Source organism: Sorghum bicolor, chromosome 2, assembly GCF_000003195.3.
Source record: "Sorghum bicolor cultivar BTx623 chromosome 2, Sorghum_bicolor_NCBIv3, whole genome shotgun sequence".
Taxonomy (NCBI): Eukaryota; Viridiplantae; Streptophyta; class Magnoliopsida; order Poales; family Poaceae; genus Sorghum; species Sorghum bicolor.
In genome coordinates this window covers 1864123-1890084 of record NC_012871.2, presented here as the reverse complement: position 1 = coordinate 1890084, position 25962 = coordinate 1864123, and the positions used below count along the sequence as shown (strand labels likewise).

The 25962-nt window shown below is 43.3% G+C and overlaps 3 protein-coding genes and 1 long non-coding RNA gene across 4 annotated transcripts; 3 read left to right on the top strand and 1 right to left on the bottom strand.

Annotated features, from left to right (window-relative positions):
- Nucleotides 238-2906, top strand: LOC8059890 (plastid division protein PDV2). The gene is made up of 2 exons (XM_002461340.2): nt 238-636; nt 1981-2906. The coding sequence occupies exons 1-2, from the start codon at nt 394-396 to the stop codon at nt 2644-2646; spliced, it is 909 nt and encodes a 302-aa protein (XP_002461385.1). The 5' UTR covers nt 238-393; the 3' UTR covers nt 2647-2906.
- LOC8084299 (probable E3 ubiquitin-protein ligase ATL44) lies at nt 3196-6488 on the top strand. Its single transcript, XM_002461339.2, has 2 exons — nt 3196-3306; nt 6033-6488. The coding sequence occupies exons 1-2, from the start codon at nt 3196-3198 to the stop codon at nt 6486-6488; spliced, it is 567 nt and encodes a 188-aa protein (XP_002461384.2).
- LOC110432257 lies at nt 8825-9390 on the top strand. The gene is made up of 3 exons (XR_002449678.1): nt 8825-8929; nt 9057-9089; nt 9211-9390. It is a non-coding gene; the product is annotated as an uncharacterized LOC110432257 (long non-coding RNA).
- Nucleotides 12883-14196, bottom strand: LOC8059889. The gene has a single exon (XM_002459251.2). The coding sequence runs from the start codon at nt 13968-13970 to the stop codon at nt 13386-13388; it is 585 nt and encodes a 194-aa protein (XP_002459296.1). The 5' UTR covers nt 13971-14196; the 3' UTR covers nt 12883-13385.

Genomic DNA, 25962 nt, shown 5'->3' with positions numbered 1-25962 from the left:
TCTTTCCTTAAAAAAACGCATAACTAATTGCATTCCACAGTTTCCTACAGAATGAAATAAAAAAAAAAGGCAGCATTGAGCCTCCGTGCAAAAGAGGTCCAGCCCACCTTGATTTCCCCTAAGTGGTCCAGCCCAACTTTCCTAACAAGCCCAAGCCCACAGAACGCCAGTGCACAGCACACGCTGGCGGCGGGCCCCACCGGCAGCGGATACGCCTCGGCCTCGGCGTCTCCACAGCCACGAACACGCCATCAGCCGGCCGAGGCGAGAGAGCCGCCCGCGACGAAGGCGGCGCTGACCACCCACCACCACAGCGCACCGCGGCCGTTGCTGCGAGCCTGGGGGGTTTTTTGCTAGGGTTTTGTTTCACCAAGCCCAGCGGCGGCGGCGGAGATGGAGGGGGAGGAGATTGGCCTCGTCCTCGCCCGCGCCTCGGACCTGCGCACCAGGATATCCGCCTGCGCCGCGGGGGCGGGGGCGGGGGCGCCGTGTCCGCGTCGGGACGCCGAGGAGGCGGTGGAGCGGCTGGGCGCGGCGGGGGACGACGAGGAGGGAGCCGAGGAGGTGGTGGTGGAGAGCCTGGTCGGCATCAGCGACGCGCTCGAGTCGCTCGAGCGGCAGCTCGCCGCCCTGCAGGTCTGTGGATTGATCAATCACCTAGTCCTTGCTTTCTGCTGCGGTTGGCGGATTATTTTTTTTTAATGGTAGCTCTTGGCTGATTTGGTAGTTATCTGCTGCTTGGATTTGGAAACTAATCTCTTTCAATCCTGAATTAATGCTACCGAAACAGGGCATAGTGGGGCACTCCCCTTTTTTTTCCTGCGTCGGCATGATATCTCGAACAAGGATAATAACATACCAAATGTAGGTGCAAGGCATTAGTGGACTAACCGTGTGCTGGCTCATAGGATGTTTCAGTTTGCTCCAGTTCATGAGCTTGTGTGTGCGCGTGTGTGTGTGTTTTTGGAGGGGGGCAAGCAAATTGGCTGCCGGTACTAGTAGCGGACCAGGAGCTATCATGCCGTTAGCTAACCATTTCCATTCCTCTAGTTGTAGCCAAACTGTGAAATTTGCTCCAGTTTGCATTGAGCAAATTAGTGGCATACTGCCCCCCATTTTAATCTCTTCTGATCCCAAATTAATGCTACGAAACAGGCCATAGTAGCAAGTGGCATACTGCCCCCCATTTTTTTTTTCCTGCGTCAGCATGCCTCAAACAAGGATGGCAACATACCAAATGTAGGTGCAGGGCATTAGTGGACTAAACGTATGCTGGCTCATAGGATGTTTCAGTTTGCTATGGTTCATGAGCTTGTGTTTTTTTTCTTTTGGGGTCAATGCCTGCCGTTACTAGTAGCAGATAGGAATTATCATGAAGTCAATTGAACATTTCCATTCCTAGCTGTATCAAACTGTGAAAATTGCTCCAATATGCATTGAGCATGAGATTGCATGTTGTTTTAGGGCAAGGAAATTGCATGCTGTTACTGGTAGGGGATGAGAGTTGTCATGCAGAAACTAAATCTATCATTTACTAGTTGTATTAAACTGTAAGATTCAGGCATTCAGCTCGGTTCTGCCCAGCCTTGCTAGTAGTAATTGGATCCTTTTAGCTTTTGTCTTTCACAAATAGTAGGATTTTTTATGATGGTAGCATTCTTGCCAGAAATTTGGGGAAGATGCAGAAAGGGGCATAAAAATTGTAACGTGTGCTTTCATTACTAGCTTTGCTTGTTAGTCAAATTTTTTATGTGAGATATAAAACACATCGCAATTTACTTTGCTATGTTCTGTTTGTTGCACCGAGTGCGAGTTTCTTTTGGTGACCTCACACTGGTGAGCTACTGGCTGTGATAATTGAGGGTGTGTTGTTTCCTGTTACTGGTTGTGTGGATTATAACTTAAATGTTTGTGTTGAGACTGTTTCGAAATTAGCATCTACTGCACTGCTAACACCTTTAAAAAAAATGCCACTGTCAGGACCTCCAGCACCAACAAAGATACGAACGGGAGACAATCTTAAGCCAGATCGACAGGAGCCGGCAATCCCTGCTAACCAAGCTCAAAGAATACAAGGGGCAGGACTGCGATGTAATCCACGAGGCTGCTGCCTTTGCTGGTGAGAAAATAGAGCATGACGACGGTCTCATCCTGCCTCCATACTCCAACCACGTCACCAATTCGTTTGTGCTCGACGACCTGTACCCTCTGAGCTACATGTCCAAGTCCAAGCACTTGCGCAATGGACTGGACTCCAACGCAACGGCTCAAGATGGTACGAGAACAAATGGGCTGGGGAGCAGGAATACTGGGACTACGAAGCGCAGTTTCGGAAGAGGGATCGGAGCCTTCATCGGATGGGTGGCTAAGACAGCGGTCATGGTCGTAGGCGCCGTGTCAATCATGAAGGCTGCTGGCTACGAGCCTGTGATGGGGCAGAACACCATCAAGCTGGACATCGCGGGTCTGTTTGGTGGTGGTAAGCAGGTGAACAGCGGAGAAGAGCAAAGCGCTCCTCTGCGGTGCCCTCCTGGCAAGGTGATGGTGCTCGAGAACGGCAGGGCGCACTGCGTCGTGAAGGAAAGAGTGGAGATACCTTTCGACGCCGTCTTGGCGCCGCCAAGTTCAAGGTACGGTTTAGGCTGAAATCTGCGTGTGTGTGAATAGTAGGATGTAGCTCTGTCTGTGCCCTGTGGGAGCTGCTTAGTAGCTGGGGAATGGTTCTTTGTAAGACGTATTGCTGGGAGCTTTCTTTGTTTGTTCCTTCCGCGTTTGACGCTGAACATGGGCACGCATGGAGACGTTGAAGCTATGTATCATGGGAATAAAGCCCTTTTGCTCTTCCACTGTTGTTGTGGTGAGCTCTTATATTTGGATGCTATATGAGCTATCACGGTATCATTGCTGGTTCCATTTCCCCCCATGTAGTTTACTCTGCTGCCCTGTGGCATGCTCTGCTTGTGCTCCTAATAATTGATCTGTTGGAGTCTAATATATGTTAAAATACTGAATGCTTGCATCGGTTTCCTGTACCGCTGGAGCCTAACCTTAGTATTCAGGGCATCAGTAGTATAGGATTCAGGGGCTGGTTGTGGTTGATGCGGACCTGCTGGAGCAAGAGACAGGGATCGTCCTTGTAAGGCAAGGCGAGGCTGACGAGGAATCAAGGGGCTGTTAGGTTCGCCACAAGCAGCCATGTCGCAGTCACCATGGATGTGGTGGGCTTTGGCAGCTGTGGCGGCGGCGGACACACTTTTGCACTGCGAAATCATGTGGCTGCCGCATGTTACGAACGAACCAAAACAGGTGTGGAGTGCCGTAGATTACAAGTCATTTTTGCGCCAAACCTTGGGCGGATATTTCTAATGCCTAACCTTCGTTTGCGGCCTTCCCATCACTATCAACGCCATAACAGTATCACTACTTCCAATTTTGTTTCTTCTTTGAGGGCTAGAATGCAGTCCATGATATCTAGAGCTGACATTTTATCTGCCAAAGTTAGTCTCATATCCTCCAAATTCATACTTCTCCAGACTTGCTTAATATTGTTTTCATTTGAAAAAAAGGTGTCCACAGTCCTCATCAAAGCGCCCAACACATTAGACAGAGAATATCCAATTTAATCTCACGCCTAGCAATATTCACTTTTTGACATGATAGCTGTTATGGGTTAATCTCCATAAGAACATTTTAATCTTATTTGTAACTCTCAGATCCCAAATGCTTTTTCCACACCTTCTCCTCCTGGGCCTTGTTTAGTTCCCAAAAAATTTTGCAAAATTTTTCAGATTCCCCGTCACATCGAATCTTTAGACGCATGCATGGAATATTAAATATAGACGAAAATAAAAACTAATTACATAGTTTGGTCGGAATTGATGAGATGAATCTTTTGAGCCTAGTTAATCCATGATTGGAAAATATTTGTCACAAACAAACGAAAGTGCTACAGTACCTGTTTTGCAAAATTTTTTGAAACTAAACAAGGCCCTGGTTAGCTGATTTCACAGAGAAACATCCTTTAGTGCTTACAGTACGAGAAGGCATGGTACGACGGAGTTGGGGGTGCTCATGCTGTCATGCATGCTCTTTGTGGCCGTGTGTTTAGTATATGTTGATACCTGGCTGAAGGGCGGCATTAGTTTGGTTTTTTATAGCATCTCCAAAGGCTTTGGCAAATTGACTTGGCATTTGTTGTTGTTTGCAAACTCCCATAACAAAATGCGAATGATAAAAATAGATCATCTCCAAGGGAATTGACATTTGAACTTGGCAAATGATAAAAATAGAAGGTCTCCAGGCGCGCGCGCTTTCCTCGCGCGTGACTTTGCTTGCGCGATCGAGTTTGCAAAGTCATCCACAGCTTGGCATTTTTGTCAAGTTTGCTCTCTCATTTGCCAAGTTGCCCAAATTGCAAACTCCAAATACAAAACCGTTGGATACCTCTTTTGGAGCTTTTTGGCAAATTACTCAAATGTAAAACCCTTGGAGATGCTCTTAGAACTCCTAGTAACTATCAGCAATTAGGTTCAGGCTGGGTACGGTCTGAATCCAGCTTCGGCTGGTTGTGGTTGATGCCTGCCCACCTTGCCCTGCATGTAGCAAGAGACAAAAAGAGAAAGAGACCAATCACATGGCGGTGGCACGGTGACGTAGACGTGGAGTACGTTGGCCTTGTTTAGTTTCCAAAAAATATCTAAATTTTTTTAAGATTTTCTATTATATTAAATGTTACAGCAGATCATTAAATATACTAGCAAAACATGCCCGTGCGTTGCAACGGATGAAAAACAAGCTTTCAAACCTTAATGGAAAGGGACCGTGGTAATGATATAATTTCTATTTATAATTTATCCTTTCTATAAATCTTGAAATTTGTAATTTATTTTACGATGTCTATGATGTCCATAATATAAATATGACAATATCTTATTTAATTTGTATCAAATTTAAATATAACCTTGAGAGATTCTTTTGGTGTCTTAGTGCGTTGCAACGGGAGAAACAAAGTTATTAAAAAAAAAGAAGACCAGGGAATGCTATCCTTGTTTCTCCCCACATTGTAATTCTAATCTTTCATATAAGTCAGCTAGGAGTTTCGTTGCCGAATATTAGAGATCTGTTTGTCCATAGATGATTACGAGGGAGATCTATTTTGACTATTCATGTTTTTTTGCCCCTCTATAAGAATTGCACTGGTATATACATATAGCTTGGGAGTATATCTATTCATACCGATCTAGATAACAAATCACTCAAGATGTGAGTTTATGGTTTGATCCATGAACTAAAAGAAAGCTTAAATATAATTGATGGTTTTGTTTCAAATTAGGAGTGGTGTGAAGTATGAACGCTCCTTCTTTAGGAAGCGCTAATGGTTGGAAGGGCTATATTATTGTCTCGTACGTTGCTATGCGATAGCTAATATCTATACATAATCTATCTTTAATAATAAAAAGACAATATTTCAGCCTCATTTTTTGTCTGGGCCATTTTTCGTCTGTCTCTCTCACATTCGGCCTGCGGAAGCCCACTCAGCTCACGTGTGAAAGGCCCACTTGCTCTCGTTCCTGATGATGCACTTGCTCGCGTGTGTGCCTGCCCGATGCTCCTCTCCCTTTGGCGGCGGCCATGAGCACTGGCCGTGACCCATGCGCCATGGCTCCATGACGGCCGTGCGCCCGCCAGCTGGCCCTCGACCATCGGCGTCCTCCAGCCCTCTATGTCCCAAGCTCTCTGGCCCTCCCTGTCCCAAGCTCCAAGCTCGAGTCCCTCAGTCGTCGCAAGGTGAGCCGCCGTGTTGGTCATCGTACATGGCGTCGCCGGATGCTTCGTCCACACATCAAGTCAGAATCGAATCTCGAAGACACCAGTTTGGCCAAATTCCTTCCACTATTTTTCCCCTTTATATAGATTCCAGTTGAAACTGAAATCAAAAGTTGCCATTTGGGCATCTAATCTCACAGGATTCGTTGGGACACCCTGATCTCTGTAGGATTCATAGGATCTCATGGTGCACTCTGCTTCTCAAGGTAGCTGCGGTGAGCGGGCCAAGGTGTGCTGCTGCAGGCGGCAGCACCGCTGCTTGTTCGGGCGTCAGCCAGCGCCTGCTACTCTTCTCCAATCTAGAGACCAAAGTCTGCAACTCCAGGCCCAGACTACTGCTATTGATGCCTTCATCTTTAAGCTACCGCCGCAGGCAAGGGCAGGGCCAGGAGGAGAAGGCGGCAGAGACGGACTCAGATTGTGCCTTCTGCCTTTCCGCGGTCCGCGACGGCGAGGAGGTGCGCGAGCTGCGGTGCCACCACTTCTTCCACCACGCCTGCATCGATGCCTGGCTCGTCCGCCCGCGCGCCACCTGCCCGCTCTGTTGCGATCGACTCCTCCCCGCCGACGTTCCGCTCACCAGCGAGAGCGGCTACAACCGCCTCTCCTCGTCGGCCTCCGCCTACACCCACGGCGGCGCGATCTGGTGGCATATGACATGAGCGACTTACGGCGGCAGGTGCCCACCAACCAACCCGAGGCACCGTTTCACGCGGGGCCATAGGCCTAGGCTCGCGCAGGGAGGATCTGGACGCGATAGGAGAGGAGCAGGCAGAAAAAAAAAAGGCAGACTGAAATTTTACCTTTTACCTTTTTATTAGTAGGTATAGATAGACGAAAATAAAAACTAATTATACAGTTTACCTATAATTTACGAGAAAGATTTTTTAAACTTAATTAGTTCATAATTGAACAAACAAAAGTACTAAAATGTTCAAAACTAAAAAAAAAAAAAAACTTTTGCCAAACGAACGAGACCGAGTCATGCTTTACTGGAGAGAGCCTGGAGTAGTCGTGGTAGGCCGTTCCTTGATTCGATGTGCCCTCCTCGGCCTCGGCCTATGGATGGATTTGCCCTTGGCCAGCACGTAGAGCGATGGCCTAGCTCCTGCTGGCAGTGAAAGATAAAGATGCTCCTGCATGCTTACAGGCTCACAGCTTGAGCTAGTGCGAGTTGGGGAAAGGGGAACACGACACACGACGAATACATACAAGATGGAATGAATACCAGGCCAACCAAGGGCACGTTCGGTTCCAACGGAACCTAGTACCGGAACCGATCCGGCCAGGATCGGTGTTGTATTTTACATAGCCAAAGATCATCGGAAAAAGTTCCGGCTGGAAATCAGGCTAAACGAACGGGCCCCAAGTGAGCGGTGGCCGGCCTAGCTTGAACTTGAAGCTGCAGAGCAAGCAAACCCGCGGCGCGGTGCGGGTGCGTCGATCCCGGGAATGGATGATGGCACGGGCGGCCGAGACGAAGCACAGCACAAAAAAGCCTCTTTTTGGCCAATCCCCATTGCAATTGCAATGCATCCGGACGGCCAGTTGACTTGAGACTCGTGCCACCGTAGTGGGGGCAAACAGCAAAAAGCCTCTTTTTGGTCTGGCATGCGACGCGAGACGTGCGAGCACATGTAGATTTCCTAGAGCTAGCAGCAGTAGGGCATGCATGCGAGAGGTGCAGCAGTGTAGCGTGTATACTTGCCCAAACGGGCGGTCCGGCCCTGGCACTATACGGCACTATGTCTATCGTGCCGTGTCGTCTTGGACCATCGTGTCAAACTCTCGGCCCAGGTACGGCACTATGGCTCCTTAACCGTACCGTGCCGTGCCGATAGACACTGTGGCATATCGTGCCCGTGCCGGCTCGTGGCTTCGGGAGAAGTCGAGAACCTCACTGCGCCTTGCCTCAAGGAGAAGACGAGCGCCACCGCTGTCGTATAGTCAGGCGGGAGAAAGAGTGGCCGTAACAAAGATGCGTCTGCGCCGCCGACTAGGAAGTTAGAATTTAAAAGGGTTGTGTGATACTTATATACATGACTCAGAATATATTCAATGGTCATGATCTATCCTCAAAGCATCAGATGATGGCAATAATCGTGTCAACGTCGTGCCAGACTATTAACCGTGCCGTGCCCGTGCCGGCACTATGGGCCGAAGTTGTGGCCCAGGCACGGCACTACCACCGGACCGGACCGTGCCGTGCCTGGACCGTGCTTTTTAGTGTCGTGCTCAGACCGATCCATCGTGTTAGTGCCAGATGAAAATCTAGTAGCTTGTGGGTGCGCGGGCGGGGTCTGCTCGCCGCGCCGCGCCCTACACCTGTAGCAGCAGCAGCCCCGGCATCGGCATCGCATCTTTCCGACTGGGCGATGGAGTTGACTCGAGCCTCGTGCCACCAATGCCAGCTGATTGACTTTACGACTAGAGTCTACTGTACTAGAGTGGAGTGTGGTGTCCGTGCCCCGATCCGCCGCGTCGACCGAGCGCGCGCGTGCACACACACACGTGCAACTACCTACAAGGCCAGCAGAGCCTTACCTCCGATGAAAACTTTTCACATGTGATGAATCCTTTCTCCGATAAATATGTACTATCTTGACAATTACCAGTGCTCGTAAAAAAAAAGGCTGGCACAGTTGTAGGAGCCCCCAACTGGTTTGGTAAAAACCAAGCTAAGATCAGTGCTTCAGGTAGCCATTTGAAAGGTAGTACTACGTCCCTAATTTTTTACAATTTGGCTATTTTTTTAAGAAAGTTCACAATTGGACTTCTGGAAAACTTAAATGCAGAAATGGATCCAGGGGGTCGGCGCCATGAATCATGGCGTCGAGGTATCACGTCTCGACGCCATGGATCATGGCGTCGAGGTCCCTGGCTGGCTTCTGACGTGGATATGACGTGGCAGGGAGCTCGACGCCACAGATCACGGCGCCGAGCTCCCGACTACATACCGGCCGACGCCCTTCGCTACCCGTGGACGCAGTTTATATTTTCATCTCCCCTCTCGGCTCTTTCTCTCCAAAAACCGAGCACGAATTTGGATTCAATATTTGGACCATCAAAAGTTTGATTTGTTCCATAGATCTTGAAGAGCCAGGTATACTCTTTCACATATTTGTTTTTGACACATTGATTTGACCTATATTACACGTATGTTGTAGACTTAGATAAACCATTTATAGTTTTTTGAATGGATGATTAATATTTTTCTTATGCAATCGTAGAATGCCACGTCGTGGAAAAAGTAGCAAACCAAGGTAACCTTTCGACATGTTTCGATAAATTTCATTCGTTATTATTTATCATTTGGTAAATTGTAGTTTTCGGTTCAATCGTTATTTGCTATGATTTCTTAGAATTGAATTATTTGAACTGTAGCTATGGCCGGACGACCGGGAGTCCGTACATCCACAAGCCGCTTCCTAGCGGTGTTCGAGTACCTATGTGCTTTTGTGGTGATCCTTGCAAGGTAGAAATTTCGGAAGACGAGGAAACCTATCGGCAGAGGTATTGGATGTGTTCCAATTTTGCCTGGGAGCCTACGCCAAAACAACGCCGCAGAAACTTTATTGTAAGTTATTTTTTCTATTGTGCACTTAGTATTTTGTGTCCTATGAAGCATGATTTAATTTTTTGAATAAATATATTTGTTGCAGACCCCTCCACCATTGTGTGATTTTGAGCAGTGGATCGACACTGAGATTAAGGAGTCCGACAAGCGGCTTCTACAAGGCCTAAAGGAGTGGGATGCAGAGCACGCAGAGATATTAGAGAAGAGACGTAGAGAGGAGGCTCAAAAGAGGGAGCACAAGGAAGAGGAGGAAAGAAGACGTGTTGCTGCGGTGTGTTGCATTGTTGTTCCTGTACTTGCCAAGCAAAAAAGTACCTTGCAATTGATAACACTGGACGGCAGTGCCTAAAGGCCTGGACACACTGTGAAAAACACCAGAATGCACGATCAGGACAAAAACGTGTGATAAGCTCCATTTCTTATTCACTTAAAGGTGCAACTGGGCGGTCATCATCGGAATCAACAGCTCTAGCTGTGCCTAGGGCTCCTCATCATCCTCAATATGGACATCCAAACTATTAGATGCTATAAAAGCTGCGTCAACATTAAATGATGGAGGCACAGGATGACAAGAATCATTACTTGAATTGTCACCTACAACAAAACCACAAATATGGATACAATTGAGACAACTAAATAGAACGAAGGAAGGCTAACAAAATGAATAATGCAACTACGCCACTTACATTGAATAGTCTGGGTCATAGGGGTCTCTAGGCAGACAACACCAACACCACCGACAAATCTTCCAGCCTCATTGGGACCGGATTGAGCATCAGGAACGACAACCACATCTTCCACACCCACGTCCTGAATGGGTATCAGAGAAGCTGAGGGTGCCGGATTGTCCACTAGAGGGCCAATGGGTGGTTCCCAATTAAGAGGAGAATCCACTAGAGGGCCTGGCTCTTTGGACAAGTTGCGCACAACCAAATCCAAACATTTAAACTCACTCTTCATGACAGTTTTGACATATTTGTCCCATTGAACCTCGGATACAATTGGGACCAACCACCTAAAAATTGTCCCTGACCCGCCATGGTGAATGACCCTCTCAACTAAGATTTCTTCTTCATTCGAATTACATTTAAGCTCATCACGAGCACTACCCATCAATTCAGAAAACAAGGGCCGCTCATCAAACATCAAAGGGACCGTTTCCATTCCAACAAAATCAACATTGCCAAACTGATCTTTCTCCACACTTCCTCCATGATATAAGGTTACTAAATTGTCCATCTAATTAATATACAAAACAACCATATTAATAGGCATATAACTAATAAAAATAAAACACCTAAATATCTATCTAAGTAAATACGTATGTAACTAACTATATAACTAAAATTACAAACTAGATTAATCTAACTAAATTACATAACTAAATTCTAGAAATATTACATAAACTACTCTAAATTAAATAAACAACTCTAAATTACATAACAATATTCATATAAATAATACCAATATTAATACCAATATAGAAAATTGCTACATGAATAATTTAAATAATTATAAAACTTAGAAAACTAACTACATTATCTAAACAATTATACAACTAGGAAAAGAAAAAAAAATTACCTAACCAAAGCAGCCCACGGGACGAGACGAGCGCAGCCGCGGGCCGCGGCCGGGGCACCGGCGGGGGCGCGGCCGGGGCACCGGCGGTGGCGCGGACGGGAGCAGGGGCCGCGGCCGGCCGTGGGCAGCGCCGGAGGCAGCAGCCGCAACGGCCGCGGCAGCGGCGTGCGCAGCGGCCGCGACGGCGGCAGGCGCGCAGCAGGGAGCGTCGCGGGCGGGCGGGGCGTGCAGGACGCGGCCTCGGGCAGGGGCGCTGTTTTGTCCCAACACCTCGGCGCCAGGATCTGTGGCGCCGAGTTTTTTTTTTCAATGCCACGTCAGAATCCACGTTGGGTGCACCCAGGACCTCGGCGCCGTGAACCATGGCGTCGAGACGTGATACCTCGACGCCATGATTCATGGCGCCGACCCCCTGGGTCTATTTCCGCATTTAAGTTTTTCAGGGGTCCAATTGTGATTAAAAAAGAGCTAAATTGTAAAAAATTAGGTACTACGTCCCGCCTGATTTCGTTCTCAAGTCACCTTACAATTCGGCTTGCCAAATGTGACAGCTCCAAGTACCCAAGTTTCAAGAGTTGGCTCACTTCTAATTAATGATGCTAACAAGAATCTAGTGTTAATGGGGTTAGAAAGTTGAGAAGCAAAATAAGAGCCCGCATGTTTGGATCGATCCTCTCCTCTCAGGCCATGTTTAGTTTGTCCTAAAAAACAAAAAGTTTTCAACATTCTCGGTACATATATGAAGAACTAAATATAGAACCAAAGTCGTCTTCCTCCTCTATCCAAGGGCTCAGCGCATCTCTTGTTCTTGCTGCCTCCCTCTGATTCCCTGCTTCTCCTACCTGATTCCCTCCAAATTCTCTCAGATTATGTGTTGAATTAAGTGAATCTTAGTACAAGTACTTCCTCAGTCCCACAAATAATGAAATCCTGCTTCCTAAGAAGTCGGAATCTAGATTTTGGTCTAATATATATACTAAAAAAGTGTTTACGATGTGTAATATGTAACACTAAATTAATCACAGAATATATTTTTCTTATTTTTATTATAAACCTAATTAAAGGTCTAAATATAGATAATATCCTTTATAAAATTATTAATCAGCCAAGATTGTTTGATTTTTTTTCAGACTTGTATTTTTGTGAGGACAAATGAAATACTGTACATTCAGGTCCGTGACAGCCTGCAGCAAGGGGATCGGGACAGTAGACAGGTGAGCTGGAGCCACTCTTTCTTCCAGGAGACGAGGACATCGTGCCACCACGCACACGTCTACTCCTACTACTACGCAGCTCGGGCAGAGAGCGATCTTGTATTCTTCTTCTTGTCATGAGACCATTTCTCGCCACTCACCACGAGTCCCTACTCTTTTTCTTCTTCTTTTTTTTTTTCAAAAAAATCATAATCATCATCATCATCAGTTGCTCTCAATCTCACAAGATCAACGTGCCCTCTCCTCAGCCTCTTCTCTAGTACTCCTACATTACTCCGAAAAAAGAAATCTCGGTCATTCACATTCCAAATGTCTACGGTACAAATTGCACGGTACACGCCACTGGATTAAAAAATACGTACTCCTGTAGAACGAGAAGAGAAAAACGTGGGCGTCCCCGTCCTCGTGCAGTCACGTAATAGCCTCCACACAATTGATTGGGTGTAGTGTAAAAGTTGGTCCTGCGCTTACTTTGTTTAGTAGTAAGTAGGAGGAGGGATAACACGATTTATTTATACCAAAAAAAAAAGTCAAGTATGAGTAGAATTGTCTTTGGACTTGGACCGTTGGACACAACACAACCAAACCAAACCAACATGATTGACTCGGCGTGTACTTAATTTTAAGTCACCGAAAATAACACCTAATTTATCTGTTTATTAAGTCCTTGTCACGATCATCAGATAAACAAACAAGTTTTTTTTTTCTTTTCAAATCGATCCGCTTTTTGTCATCAGTGCAATGAATAAGATGAAACCCGTCTCGACATTTATACATCAACTTGTACACCATGCATGCATCTGCAGGCTCTGACTAGTCTAATTTCGTTCACGTGCAAACGAGCCTCCTCTCAATTTGGAGCCCGAAAGATCTCATCACTCATAAACCGTGCAAAAACCAAAAAAAAATCCCCAACGGATCACATGCGAATCGTCATCATGAATCATGCATGATCAGTTGATCACCCGCATCCCAAATCCGTTCCATGCGATCCATACTCTAATCACCTTTACCCCGCCCGTCCATGGGCATGGTCTGTTCAGAATCCGACGACCCTGGAATTCCTCTGTTCGTCCCGTCCCGCCGGCGTCCTCCTCTGCTTCCAGAGCCGCCTTGGCAACAATCCCGTTGGAGGGAAGGGAGCCCGACGTGATGATCCCGTCCGTGTGAGGCCGAGCCACCGCTACTCACTCGGCGATCGCGGTGAGGTCGGACGCGAACCGCTCGAGCCGCCGGCCGCTCCGCACGCGCGGCGCGGCACGCCGCACCGGTGGCGCCGCTGCCGCTGCCTTAGCCTTGCATGCCGCCGCGGCCCGCTCATCCTCCTCCGACGGCGGCGGCGCGAAGACGAGGGGCGTGACGACGGCGCCGCGCCTCCGCTTTCCAGGCGCGGCGGATGCGGCCGCCCGAGAGGAGAGCGCGGCGGAGGCCCTGACGGCGAGCGCGGCCACCTCCTCGCGTCGCAGGCCGTGGCGGCGCGCCGTGCCCCGCAGCACGAAGTAGATCTGCCCCGCGCGGAGCAGCTCCACGTCGCGCAGCGCCGGGACTGGGCCCTCGAACCCCATCCCGTCCGCGTCGCACAGGAACCAGTCGTCGTCGTCGTCGTGGGAGGTGGTGGCGTCCTCCAGCACCCGCGCGGCTGTCGTTGGGCGCGGGTACTCACGCATCTCGCCGCTCGGCATCAGCACCAGCGCCGTGTCCTTGCTGGCCGCCGCCGCCGCCGCTGCGCGGGCGGACTCGCTCGCCGCGCCGCTCGACATGCACTGCCCCATTGGAGGTGGTGGTGGAGGAGGAGGATCCGATCGTGTGTACTGTATGTCCGTCCGTTCGTCCCGCTCGATTTGGAGAACAAACTTCAGTTAGGCGGGTGAGATGCGCGCGTCGGTGTGGTGTGGTGGCGGAAGCAGAGGAGGAAGAGGAATGAGATGGTGGTGGAGGCGGCGGCGAGGCGGGTGATTTATAGACGGAGGAGGAGCGGTTGATGGCGGGGGGAGGGGGACTTTGTCGCCTAGTGGAGGACTGGGAGGAGGAGCAGCTGGCTTGGAGAGGAAGGGACGGGACGGGACGGGACGCGAGGAGGATGACAGGCTGGCGTGCCGCTGGGGCGGGCCAGGCCAGCTGACCTGCCGTGGACCCCGGGATCTTTCGCTTTTCCCTCCCCCCGATTCACTTGGCGTCTTCATTTTACCCGTTTATTGTATGTCGTTATAATTGTATTTATTTACTGCACTCTAATAACTCCACGGCGTTGGAGTAGGACGGAGACTCTGGTGGCGTGGTGGATAGGATACGTACGCCTGCGTATGTATAACTACACGGCAAGATACGGTGACGGTAGCAGCTAGTAATGCACATGTCGTGTAACCACGGTAACTTAATTTAGCCACGGCCGGTGAAACAGTAGTAGTAGTAGATCGAAGACGACGTGCCAATGAAATTACGGTAAAAGTACGTACATGCATGCACCTGGCGGTTCTGGCCGGCTGGCGGCTATACGACGTGGCTGCACTACGCACCAGGTGTATCTAGAGCACGTATTGCTACGACTTTTGCTGGTTGTTGCATACAGTTGCGCTCTCCAGCTGACGGACCACGACGCTGCGCGGCTCACCTGGCTTGTGGTTGCCCTGCTAGGTACTGCTTTGTGTTTAATTGCTGGTATTAAAATCTAAAAGATATTATAGTATTTTTGTTTTATTTGATAAATAGTGTCTAATAATAGATTAAATAGATTTAAAAAAAAAGGTATCTTATAAATTATTCATTAATTATGTTTTTAGTTCTATAAATAATATATATCTGTAATTTATACATATATCTAAATATTTAATGTGACGAAAATTAAAAAAAAAATCAGAAGGAAACCAAACATGGCCTAACTCTTGCTTCTACGCTTTCTCAAATGACGACAGCCAGGCCAAAATATCACTCGATCAGCCCCTTCTTTAGGTTAGGTAGCGCGAGCTGTCCAGCTTCGCACCGTACGGCCTGGTTTGTTGATATTGTAACTTGCCAGAATTTTAGCTGCAGTTGGATTTAGGCCACGTTCAGTTCCACCCAAAAACAAAAGAAAAAATTAGGATTTTTTATTATATCGAATCTTACGACACATGCATATAACATTAAATATAAATAAAAAAATAATTAAATACACATTTTGTCTATAACTAACAAGATAAATCTTTTAAGCGTAGTTAGTCCATGATTGGACAATAATTATCAAATACAAATGAAAGTGCTACAATGTTGAAATCTAGAAAGTTTTTTTATCTAAACAAGGCCTTACTACTAAAAGAAGGGGATCCACTCAATCTAGCAAATTGTCCATGATTGTAGCAAGATCTAGTCAATGTACTCAATCTAGCTTCACTCACTTTCCCATCTTTAGCCGTGTTTGGATTCTCTGGCTCGGCTAAAGGTTAGAGTTAGTTTCTACCTAAGACTAGCCTTAAACTAGCTCTAGCTGAAGACTTATTGGGATACAAATATTAAAATGACAATAAATGCGGCGGATCAGTACGACAGCGGATCGGTGCGGCTGATCGATCACTAGAGAAGAGGATAAGCTCGATCCCGTACGTCCTGAGTTGGAGAAAAAAAGAAGTGTTGTGGACCTCCACCAACTAGCCCAAATAATCACCTTTTTAGAGGGATAGTTATTTTGATGGGCTAGTTGCAAAAAACTAACTGTAGCCTTCCTGTTTGGCTACTTTTAAATTAGTTGAGTGTAAACTAGCACAAACTAGCTCTAGCCCCTTGATCCAAACAGGGTCTTTGTACTTTGTATTGCATTTTGTGAGGAAAAAAAAAAGTAAGGGCTTAATTATTTGATTCATGCCTAACATTGTCACTCTAGAGTTACGTACTCTGTGTTTCCCGATCGAGAAGCAACTTTGACTAAAATATATATTAAAAGTATTAATATTTATAGTACATAATTAGTATCATTGAAAAAAATCTTCGAATCTAGTTTTTTTAAATATTTTTTTAAATATAAATATTGCACATATTTTTATAAATCGAGTCAAATTTATGGCTTACAGACCAATGACGACAAATATTTAAGGATAGAGATAATAGTTGTTTTATTCATTGTCACAACTATAGCGCACTATATATATTTTTTCACCGAGTGTCATAGTACACTATGTCATAGATTGATTTATTTATTTATTTATTTTTTGCTAGATTTGTTATGGGTAGGACTTCGATTTTGTTCACGATATTTTCTGTGGCAGCCATAATTAATCCTAGGTTCGTCAAGTGCGAAAAACCAAGACACCCAAAATTAAAATGTTCTAAAACTTCTTTCAAGAATACATATGCATGGTCTTGCAACTCCAAACGCCGCATGATCGAGTGTTGTCGTGTCAAGCAACGCGCATGCATGGAGCATGGTGTTGCCGCCAATAGTATTGGGCGTGCGTAGCATGCGGATCGATGAAATGTCGTCACGTTACTTCTGGAGAAAAGCAAAAGGGTACAGCGGCTATAGAGAACAGTGGGCGTGCCTGGTAGAGCTAGCTACAACGAAAGGCACAGTAGGTAACTCAAGAGAGCTAGGGAATCGATCAAATGGTTCGTCCAGTAGCATGCAAGGCGCTCCGATCCGATCCATACGTACATAAGGCCTTCTTTAAAACCAAAAACCTTTCAACATTCGTCATCATATTGAATCTTATGTCATATACATGAAGTATTAAATATAAACAACAATAAAAACTAATTGCACAGTTTTTCTATAAATCGCGAGATAAATATTTTGAGCCTAGTTAATTCATAATTGGACAATAACTACCAAATAAAAACGAAAGTGCTACGGTACTTCAAACCAAAAAATTTTAGAAATGAAACAAGGCCAAACCAAAAAATTTTAGAAATTAAACAAGGCCTTAATTCTCTATATCTCCACCCAAATAGGCAAAAGTCTAGATTTAGATAAAGTTAATTCTGAAAAATAGTAAATGTTTCATTTAACATAAATATTACTATAAATATATTTTATGAGTAATCTAATAATATATTTGATATCATAAGTATTAGCGATGTTTGTATATTTATATTTTATTAAACTTAAAGTTGCTTGACTTTCGAAATAACGTGAAATGTATGCTTACTTAGGATGGAGGTAATAATTTCCTCTTATTTTTTTAGGAAATTTCAAACAACAACTGTATGTACTAATGGTATCAACAAGTGCAATTAAAAGGACAATTCATAAGAGATAGTTTATGATTATTTTTTCTATAGCTAAGCTATTACATGTTTCCTAATCAACAATTAAAAATACAAGCACCTGAAAAAACCAATAAGATAGTAAAATAAAACCTTTGAATAGCTGGTAAGTTTTCAAGGACTGGTTTAATGGTAGTATCGACTAAGTACATATACAATATTATTCACTAAGTAATAGGAGTACTATGTAAGGGTGCAACTATTTATACATATTACAGTATGAAATAGAGTTGAAATATTTTTCACTACCTTTTGAAAATTTGTATACACGTTTTTTCACATCTTACGTATGTATCCCGCCTATTCTCTCCGGGGTCGAGCTACTACGACACTGGCTGTGGCCAATCGAGGTACCAAAGAGAAGGCTGAAAAAGAAGGTGACGAGCTTGCATGTGCATTGCACCATGTTCCATGTATGGTGCATCGTAGTGCGCGCGGCGGGGTGGGCGGACATCACGAGTCACGACGGGGCCCCGGCCGAAACTCCCGACACGACACCGAGGCCTTGTTTAGTTGATAAAATTTTTTTGGCACTGTAATATATTTGTTTTTATTTTGATAAATTTTATCTAGTTTTAGTGTAATTATGTTTAAATGATTTGTCTTATGATTTTTACAGATAACTGAATAATTAATTTTTATTTTTATATATATTTAATGTACTATGCGTATGTCGCAAAATTCGATACAACTGATAATATTGAAAAATTTTTTTGGAAGCCCGAGTGAAGGCCTGGAGACGCGTGAGGGCCGTCGGGTGGTCATCACGTGACTGCTGCGGCCTCGCATCGCAGTGGTCAGTGCGCATCATATCCATAGAATTCTGTTATCGATCGGGGTCAGGCCTGTTTCATGGCAACGGACATGGACTTTCCCAGTGCTCCAGCCAGAGGCAGCCTGCCCGAATGGCTCGAGCTACTGTACGTACGTACTAGGTGCAGCGCATTCGGCGCCCCCGGCGGATATTATTGTTTCTGGTGCTGTTCGTTTTGGACTTTGTCAGATCTATCCTTTGCAGCTACTACTCGTTTTGGATCGGAGGAGTACGTAGTAGTAGTAGTAGTACTGGATAAGTGGATATAGTGTTGCTATATTAATTAATATAAACGTGACAATGCATGGTCACGACGCAAGTCGTCTTGTACACAGATAACGACACGGTGTACCGGTGCAGCTCCCTCGGCACTGCACGTAGGTGCTGCATGCGGACACGGACAGGCGCGACCAATGCCCATGCACATGCATGCATGTCCGCATCCCCCGCGTAGTACGTGGGTTCGCTTGAATGCACCATGCATGCATGACAGTCTAGCTAGGTACGACAGTCGTTTCAGTGCACTGAAACTATGGATTTATGGGGCCATATATACATGCATTTAACTAAGGTATTGTTTAGTTCCCAAAATTTTTTTGTTTTCAGGATTGTAGCACTTTCGTTTTTATTTGATAAACATTGTTCAATTATGAAATAACTATAGCCTTAAAAGATTCATCTCGCGATTTACAGGTAAACTGTGTAATTAGTTTTTATTTTTGTCTATATTTAGTGCTTCATGCATGTGCCGCAAGGTTCGATGTGATGGAGAATCTTAAATTTTTTTTAGTTTGTCGTCATAGTACCTAGTTACAGTAAATATTGAATTATAAATAATTCATGCTCGAGGGTCTTGACAATGAATCTAGTAGCTAGTTGTAGTCGATCGATCTATCGGTGTGGGCTACTAAGGACTAAGGTAAGGTAAGCCTAAGCCAGGTGCGCTGCATTCGGCGTTCCGGATATTGTTTGTGTCACTGTGCCGTTTATTAGACTTTCCTCGTATACTTGACTACAGTACGTACGCACAGTACTTGAGCAGCCGAGCAGCTAGCTATAGCATGCAGGTTATTAATTGACTGGTTGTACGTACGTGGCCTGCTGCGCGTGGACCATTTTTGGCTAAGCTACTGCTATTAATTACAAGTTCTTTTGTGGGTGCAAATTTACTCATCACCTTTTGTAATTTGGCCTTGTTTAGTTCTAAAAAGTGAAAAGATTTCGGTACTGTAGCACTTTCGTTTGTTTGTGACAAATATTATCCAATCATGGACTAAGTAGGATCAAAAGATTCGTCTCGTAATTTACAGCTAAACTGTGTAATTAGTTTTTGTTTTCGTTTATATTTAATGTTTCATGCATGTGCCACAAGATTCGATGTGACGGGGAATCTTGAAAACTTTTTGGTTTTCAGGATGAACTAAACAAGGCCTTTGCTTTGTCGTCTTCTTCCCTCTCTCTTCACTGCCATATGTAGTAAGTATAACATAAACTTAGATTCCGTTTAGATCATCAGCTAACCTTTTCCATCACAACTTGACAACTTGTATTAATTTAGTCAAATCCGAAACAGGACAACACGATGATTAATTTGAAGATGGGATATTTTTTTAAACAGACTTGATTAGAAGCTTTCTAGAACATATATATATATATATATATATATATATATATATATATATATGGAAATTCCTTTGTACACGTACGTGTAGTTACTCTCATCTTCAATAAACTATATTGTGTATGTATTCGTACTTGTTTATCAGTTTGCGTATGTTTATATACTCATATTAAGATACTCTAGATCTTACCACGCGAAAATTTTTCAAAAAAAATTATATTTTAAATATATTACTAAAATGCCACTACTATATTATATATAATAAGTATAACCATATACTCTATGTATGTATGCATACTTAACATACATATCACTCTAGATGGTCTAGTATGATCATATACTTTGTCTATATACATTTCGTCCGGTCATATACACCTTAAATCTAGAGATACATAAATGAGAGTAACTACACGCGCGTGTAAAAAAAACGCGTATATATATATATATATATATATATATATATATATATATATATATACTACGTATATACAATAATAATAATTATTGTTATTAAACAGCATGCATATGCATGCCGACTATAATACAATTCGTTTTGCAAGTTGCAAAGGAGCAAGATATCCATCATCGATCTCGCGATGATCAACTTGAAGAGCTACAGTAGTACCTTTGTTATCAGACTTGACGAGAGGCTTTATAGGGCTAATATATATAATTATATAAACACCATGCAGGTGTGCATGCATGCATGACGAGTATAATAAGCCACACAACGCCTTGCGACAACAAACAAAGATATACTTATCCATCATCAGGCGTTTGAAACGACACCTGAGCGGCCGTCGTGACCCACGGTGTGGCTACAACAAGACACCTGCTGGGGCCTCACAGTGCAGGAGCCTACGTGGCCGAGCTAGGATCACAAGAAGGCATGCACAAAAGCTGCAGTTGTGGTACAGCATAGCATAGTGGTATACCACAATCATGGAGCTGTTCGTGTCCGGCGGTCTTTGGCTACAGTAATCGCGTACGTAACAATTAATCCCTGGACAAGACATTTAATCCAGCGGCCATCCAAGAACGCGCGCGAAAAACATGTGTGCGGCCAGACGTACGTACCAATCAAATAATTGCATTGCGTGGGCCTCAAATATTTTTGCAAAATAAACACAGCAGTATGTGCAAAGCAGCTTTGTGTGCAACCTATATAATCACCAATTAAAACCACATGATCTAGATCCAACGTCTGAGGATTTTTTTCACTGAAACCCACCCTCCCATTTAGATACACACAGCTTAGATTAAAACCCACAGGTGGAGAGGTTTAAATGAAAAAACCTCAGAATTCTAGATTCTGTGGCTTTAATTAGTGGTTGCATAGATTGTACACGAAGCTGACTTGCATATGATAGATTGTCTTTTATTTATATTTGGTAAATATTATCTAATCATTAATTATTTAGTCTTAAAAAAATTTGTCTCATAAATTATAAATAAACTGTTTAATTAATTGTTTTAATCTATATTTAATACTACGTAAAATTTGACGTGACGATAAGATAAATCAATTTCTACCCGGCACCGGTAAAAAATCAGCGACGGCTGCCGGCGGGGTAGGCTAGCCGGCACTGCCCGCGACACGTCCCCCGGCACCCCCACGTACGTGGCGGCGTGCATGCGCCTCCAGGGGCCCCACCCGAGCGGGGAGCCGGCGTGTGGAAGGCCACGTCGCGTCGTCGCCCCGAGGTGGCGGCGGGAGAGCCAGCCCACGAGCAGCTGGGCCGAGGAGGCCCCTCACGCGCGCGGTCGTCGGAGGGCTCCTGGCTGCCTGGTGGGCCCGGACAGACCCAAGAGCGAGCCCACTCGCGTTGGACGGATCCGTCCGTTGGATCTCTCTCTCTCTCTGCTGGATCTGTTTGGACGTTAGCATCGTGGCGTAGTATGTAACTTTATTTGCAAATGACAACCGGTCATCGATCCATGAGATTAGCACCACTCGGTTGTAAGGCCTTGATTAGATACAAAAAGTTTTTGAATTTTGACACTATAGTTCTTTTATTTTTATTTGACAAACATAGTTAAATTATAAAGTAACTAGGCTTAAAAGATTCGTTTCGCGATTTACAGGCTATGTAATTGGATTTTGTTTTCATATATATTTAATGCTTCATGTATGTGACGTAAGTTTTGATGTGACGGAGAATCTTATAAACTTTTAGAATTTTGGGTGCATCTAAACAAAGCCTAAGTTGTAATAACCTCCAGTATTGTACTACGCAACATACACGCCTGTACGATACTATGAACATTATGTTCGCTCCGAATTTACAAATTATTCAGCAGTATTTTTTTATAAAAAGAACCAGCGAATCTTACTTTTAGCCAGAGCTTACCGGCTAAGCGAGTAGGCCAATAAATTGTATACCACAATTCATAATTCATAATTAAAAAGCTTCTCTAATCTTTCACTGGGCAAAAAGTCTGAAATCCAATAGTACTAAAACAGAAATAAGGCTTACTATTATAATAAATGTTCAAAAGAATCATATTCATGAAGTAGAAACATAAATGTACTCCTGTTAATGTGAAATAGGCAACGCTAAATTAGTCACTTTTAAATTGACATTGTCAATTTATTCAGAACTTCTCTCGATGATCTAAGAATCTGTTTTTGCTCAAATCAAAGGGAGTAGCGTTTACTTTATCCTTTGTTTCTGCAGGGATTATTGCATTAGTAGAATTTTCACTTTCTCCTTTTTTTATCCCCTTCTATTTGGACGATATAACATAGATCTAATTCTTGTACAACAAATAAGAATATATACTTAGCCACTAATAGTGCTCGACGATTTTGCCAATAATATAATCATGGAGGGATCATCTGGAACATTTTCCGAATCGTATATTTACTTTTAAAAAAAAATCATCTGGGCATTTACTATGGACAATTTCTTTTTCACAGCAGCACAAGATAGAGCAGTTTTCTTTTTTGCGGTGAATCGCAGCAGAGCAGTACCGCGCTTGGCATTATTATTATTATTATTATTATTATTATTATTATTATTATTATTATTATTATTATTATTATTATTATTATTATTATTATTATTATTATTATTATTATTATTATTATTATTATTATTATTATTACTATTATTACTATTATTACTACTGTTACTATTACTATTATTACTACTGTTACTATTACTATTATTACTACTGTTACTATTATTATTATTACTATTACTACTGTTACTACTATTATTATTACTATTACTACTATTATTACTACTATTACTACTGTTACTACTATTATTATTACTATTACTACTATTATTACTACTATTACTACTATTATTACTACTATTACTACTATTATTACTATTACTATTACTATTATCACTATTATTACTATTATTACTATCATCATTATTATTATTATTATCATTATTATTATTATTAATAATATCGTTATTGTTGTCGTTATCGTTATTGTTGTCGTTATCGTTATTGTTGTTGTTATCGTTATTGTTGTTGTTATCGTTATTGTTGTTATTGTTGTTATTGTTGTTATTATTGTTGTTGTTGTTGTTGTTGTTGTTGTTGTTGTTGTTGTTGTTGTTGTTGTTGTTGTTGTTGTTGTTGTTGTTGTTGTTGTTGTTGTTGTTGTTGTTGTTGTTGTTGTTGTTGTTGTTGTTGTTGTTGTTGTTGTTGTTGTTGTTGTTGTTGTTGTTGTTGTTGTTGTTATTATTATTATTATTATTATTATTATTATTATTATTATTATTATTATTATTATTATTATTATTATTATTACTATTACTATTACTATTACTACTATTACTATTATTACTACTATTACTATTATTACTACTACTACTATTATTACTACTACTATTATTATTACTATTACTACTATTATTATTACTATTACTATTACTACTATTATTACTATTACTACTATTACTATTACTACTATTACTTTTACTATTATTACTATTACTATTATTAGTATTATTGTTGTTGTTGTTGTTGTTGCTGCTGCTGCTGCTTGGGTGGCTTGGTAGGTTACTGATACGCTTTCATTTGTTTGTGACAAATATTATCCAATCATGGACTAATTAGGATCAAAAGATTCGTCTCGTGATTTACAGCTAAACTATGTAATTAGTTTTTGTTTTCGTCTATATTTAATGTTTGATGCATGTGCTACAAGATTCGATGTGACGGGAAATCTTGAAAACTTTTTGGTTTTCAAGGTGAACTAAACAAGGCCTAAGGCTTGGTTTAGTTTACAAAAATTTTAAATTTTTTTTATTGTATTAAATCTTTAAACACACGTATAAAGCATTAAATATGCCAACGCCAGCATGGATTTTGGATTTTTGGGGGCGCGCTCCATGGATCTGCAGGGTGAATGGGTGATGCGCTGTGCGGTGTCTGATGATGATCTTTACGTACATTTCGTCGGGAATGGGATGCATGCATGAATGGAATGGAAGAGTCCAAGCATGCACGATCGAAACACCGGCGGGACGCACGGACAGGTATGCATGGGCCATGTTGGCAGCAATGAGCGACCCATGGAGTGCACAGTGAAGGAAGACCACGAGCAAGGAAAACGTGCTCTGCGGAACGTGTATGTATGATGATTGTCCATGCAACCTGTGGCTGTGGCATATGTGGGCGGTGCTCTGACATGACTTATGAGTAGTGAGCAGCAGCTACTAAGGCCTTGTTTACTTCACCCCGAAATCCAAAAAGTTTTCAAGATTCTCCGTCACATCGAATCTTGCGGTATATGCATGAAACATTAAATATAGACGAAAACAAAAATTAATTACACAGTTTGTCTATAAATCGCGAGATGAATCTTTTGATCCTAGATAGTTCATGATTAGACAATATTTATCAAATTAAAACGAAATAGCTACAGTAGCGAAAGCCGAAATTTTTTCGGAACTAAACAGGGCCTAATGACTCACACGGGGCAAAAATAACTGAGAACCAAGAACCAAACTGAACTAACTGTTAACGAAAGGAAATTGACTGAAACCGAAAAATTCGGTTCCTATTGGGTTTCAGACTCTGAAGAACCGAAATTACTACGGTTATTTGCAGTTCCTGTGCTTAGTTAACCGAAATATACAAAAAAAAATGAAACTACAACCTAAAGGCCCATAAGAATACAGCCTAGCCCAATACACACCAGCGCCGACTCCGGTCCAGTCCAGGCTGGGGCTACCACTGAACGACGAACGAAAGCAGCCACGCACACAGCCATCCATCAATGCAGCTGCCGCACACGGCAAATTGCCAATGCACGCTTCCAGACAAACAAACAGGTACGAGTATGTCGTCTCCCTTTCAGTTCACGAACGAGGGCTCCCAAGGCCCAAGGGACAAAAGCAAATAATTTTTTTTTTTTTTTTTTTTTGCAATTGGGCATATATATAGCCAACTTCACTTTTGTCAGGGCAAGCTTTGGGCCTGCAAATGTGGGAAAAGGACATCGCCAGCCCAGGAAAGGAAACCAAACACCATGAAGCCATGAACTAGTGGGCCGATCCTGGCTACGGGTTGGGCAATTGGGCCAGTCAACCAATCACACAATCACACTACAAGCTGGGCTGGATGCCTGCACTGAGCCATAGTCAAGCGAATTCAGAGGATCATGGGCATCCAGTCTGGCCCAAAAGATAAAGCCCACGTTATTCTCAAGTATTCACGGATCAGTCTGGCCCAAAAGATAAAATTCAGTTCTAGCGTTATTTGACTATATATCTGAATAAACGAATCAGACCACTTCACGGATCTGAATCAATGCAAGATAATAACGAAGTGCCATTTTTTTTACACCGAGAAGATGTTTAAGAAACATCAACTAATGTATGTACGAAGAAATTATCAATGCCTGCAATTACAAAAGATTTAGCAAGTGCTAGTTTACGATTACAAAAGATTTACCATCCGAACAAGAGAATGAGGTCGTTTATTACAAAAGCTGGATCAATTGCAAGATAATAACAAAACGTAATTCTCTTTTTGGAAGTCCAAGAAAAATATTTAAGAAACACCATTAGTGCACATATGAAGAAAGTGTAAAGTGCCTTGAATTTGCTTATTATTATTATTA

What these genes read in the sequence shown, in the direction of transcription:
- LOC8059890 (XM_002461340.2), top strand. Translation starts at nt 394, where the DNA reads ATGGAGGGGGAGGAGATTGGCCTCGTCCTCGCCCGCGCCTCGGACCTG. An exon ending in GGCAGCTCGCCGCCCTGCAG is followed by an intron (nt 637 to 1,980) that starts GTCTGTGGATTG and finishes TGCCACTGTCAG; the next exon opens with GACCTCCAGCACCAACAAAG.
- LOC8084299 (XM_002461339.2), top strand. Translation starts at nt 3,196, where the DNA reads ATGTCGCAGTCACCATGGATGTGGTGGGCTTTGGCAGCTGTGGCGGCG. An exon ending in TTACGAACGAACCAAAACAG is followed by an intron (nt 3,307 to 6,032) that starts GTGTGGAGTGCC and finishes CTGCTTCTCAAG; the next exon opens with GTAGCTGCGGTGAGCGGGCC.
- LOC8059889 (XM_002459251.2), bottom strand. Translation starts at nt 13,970, where the DNA reads ATGGGGCAGTGCATGTCGAGCGGCGCGGCGAGCGAGTCCGCCCGCGCA.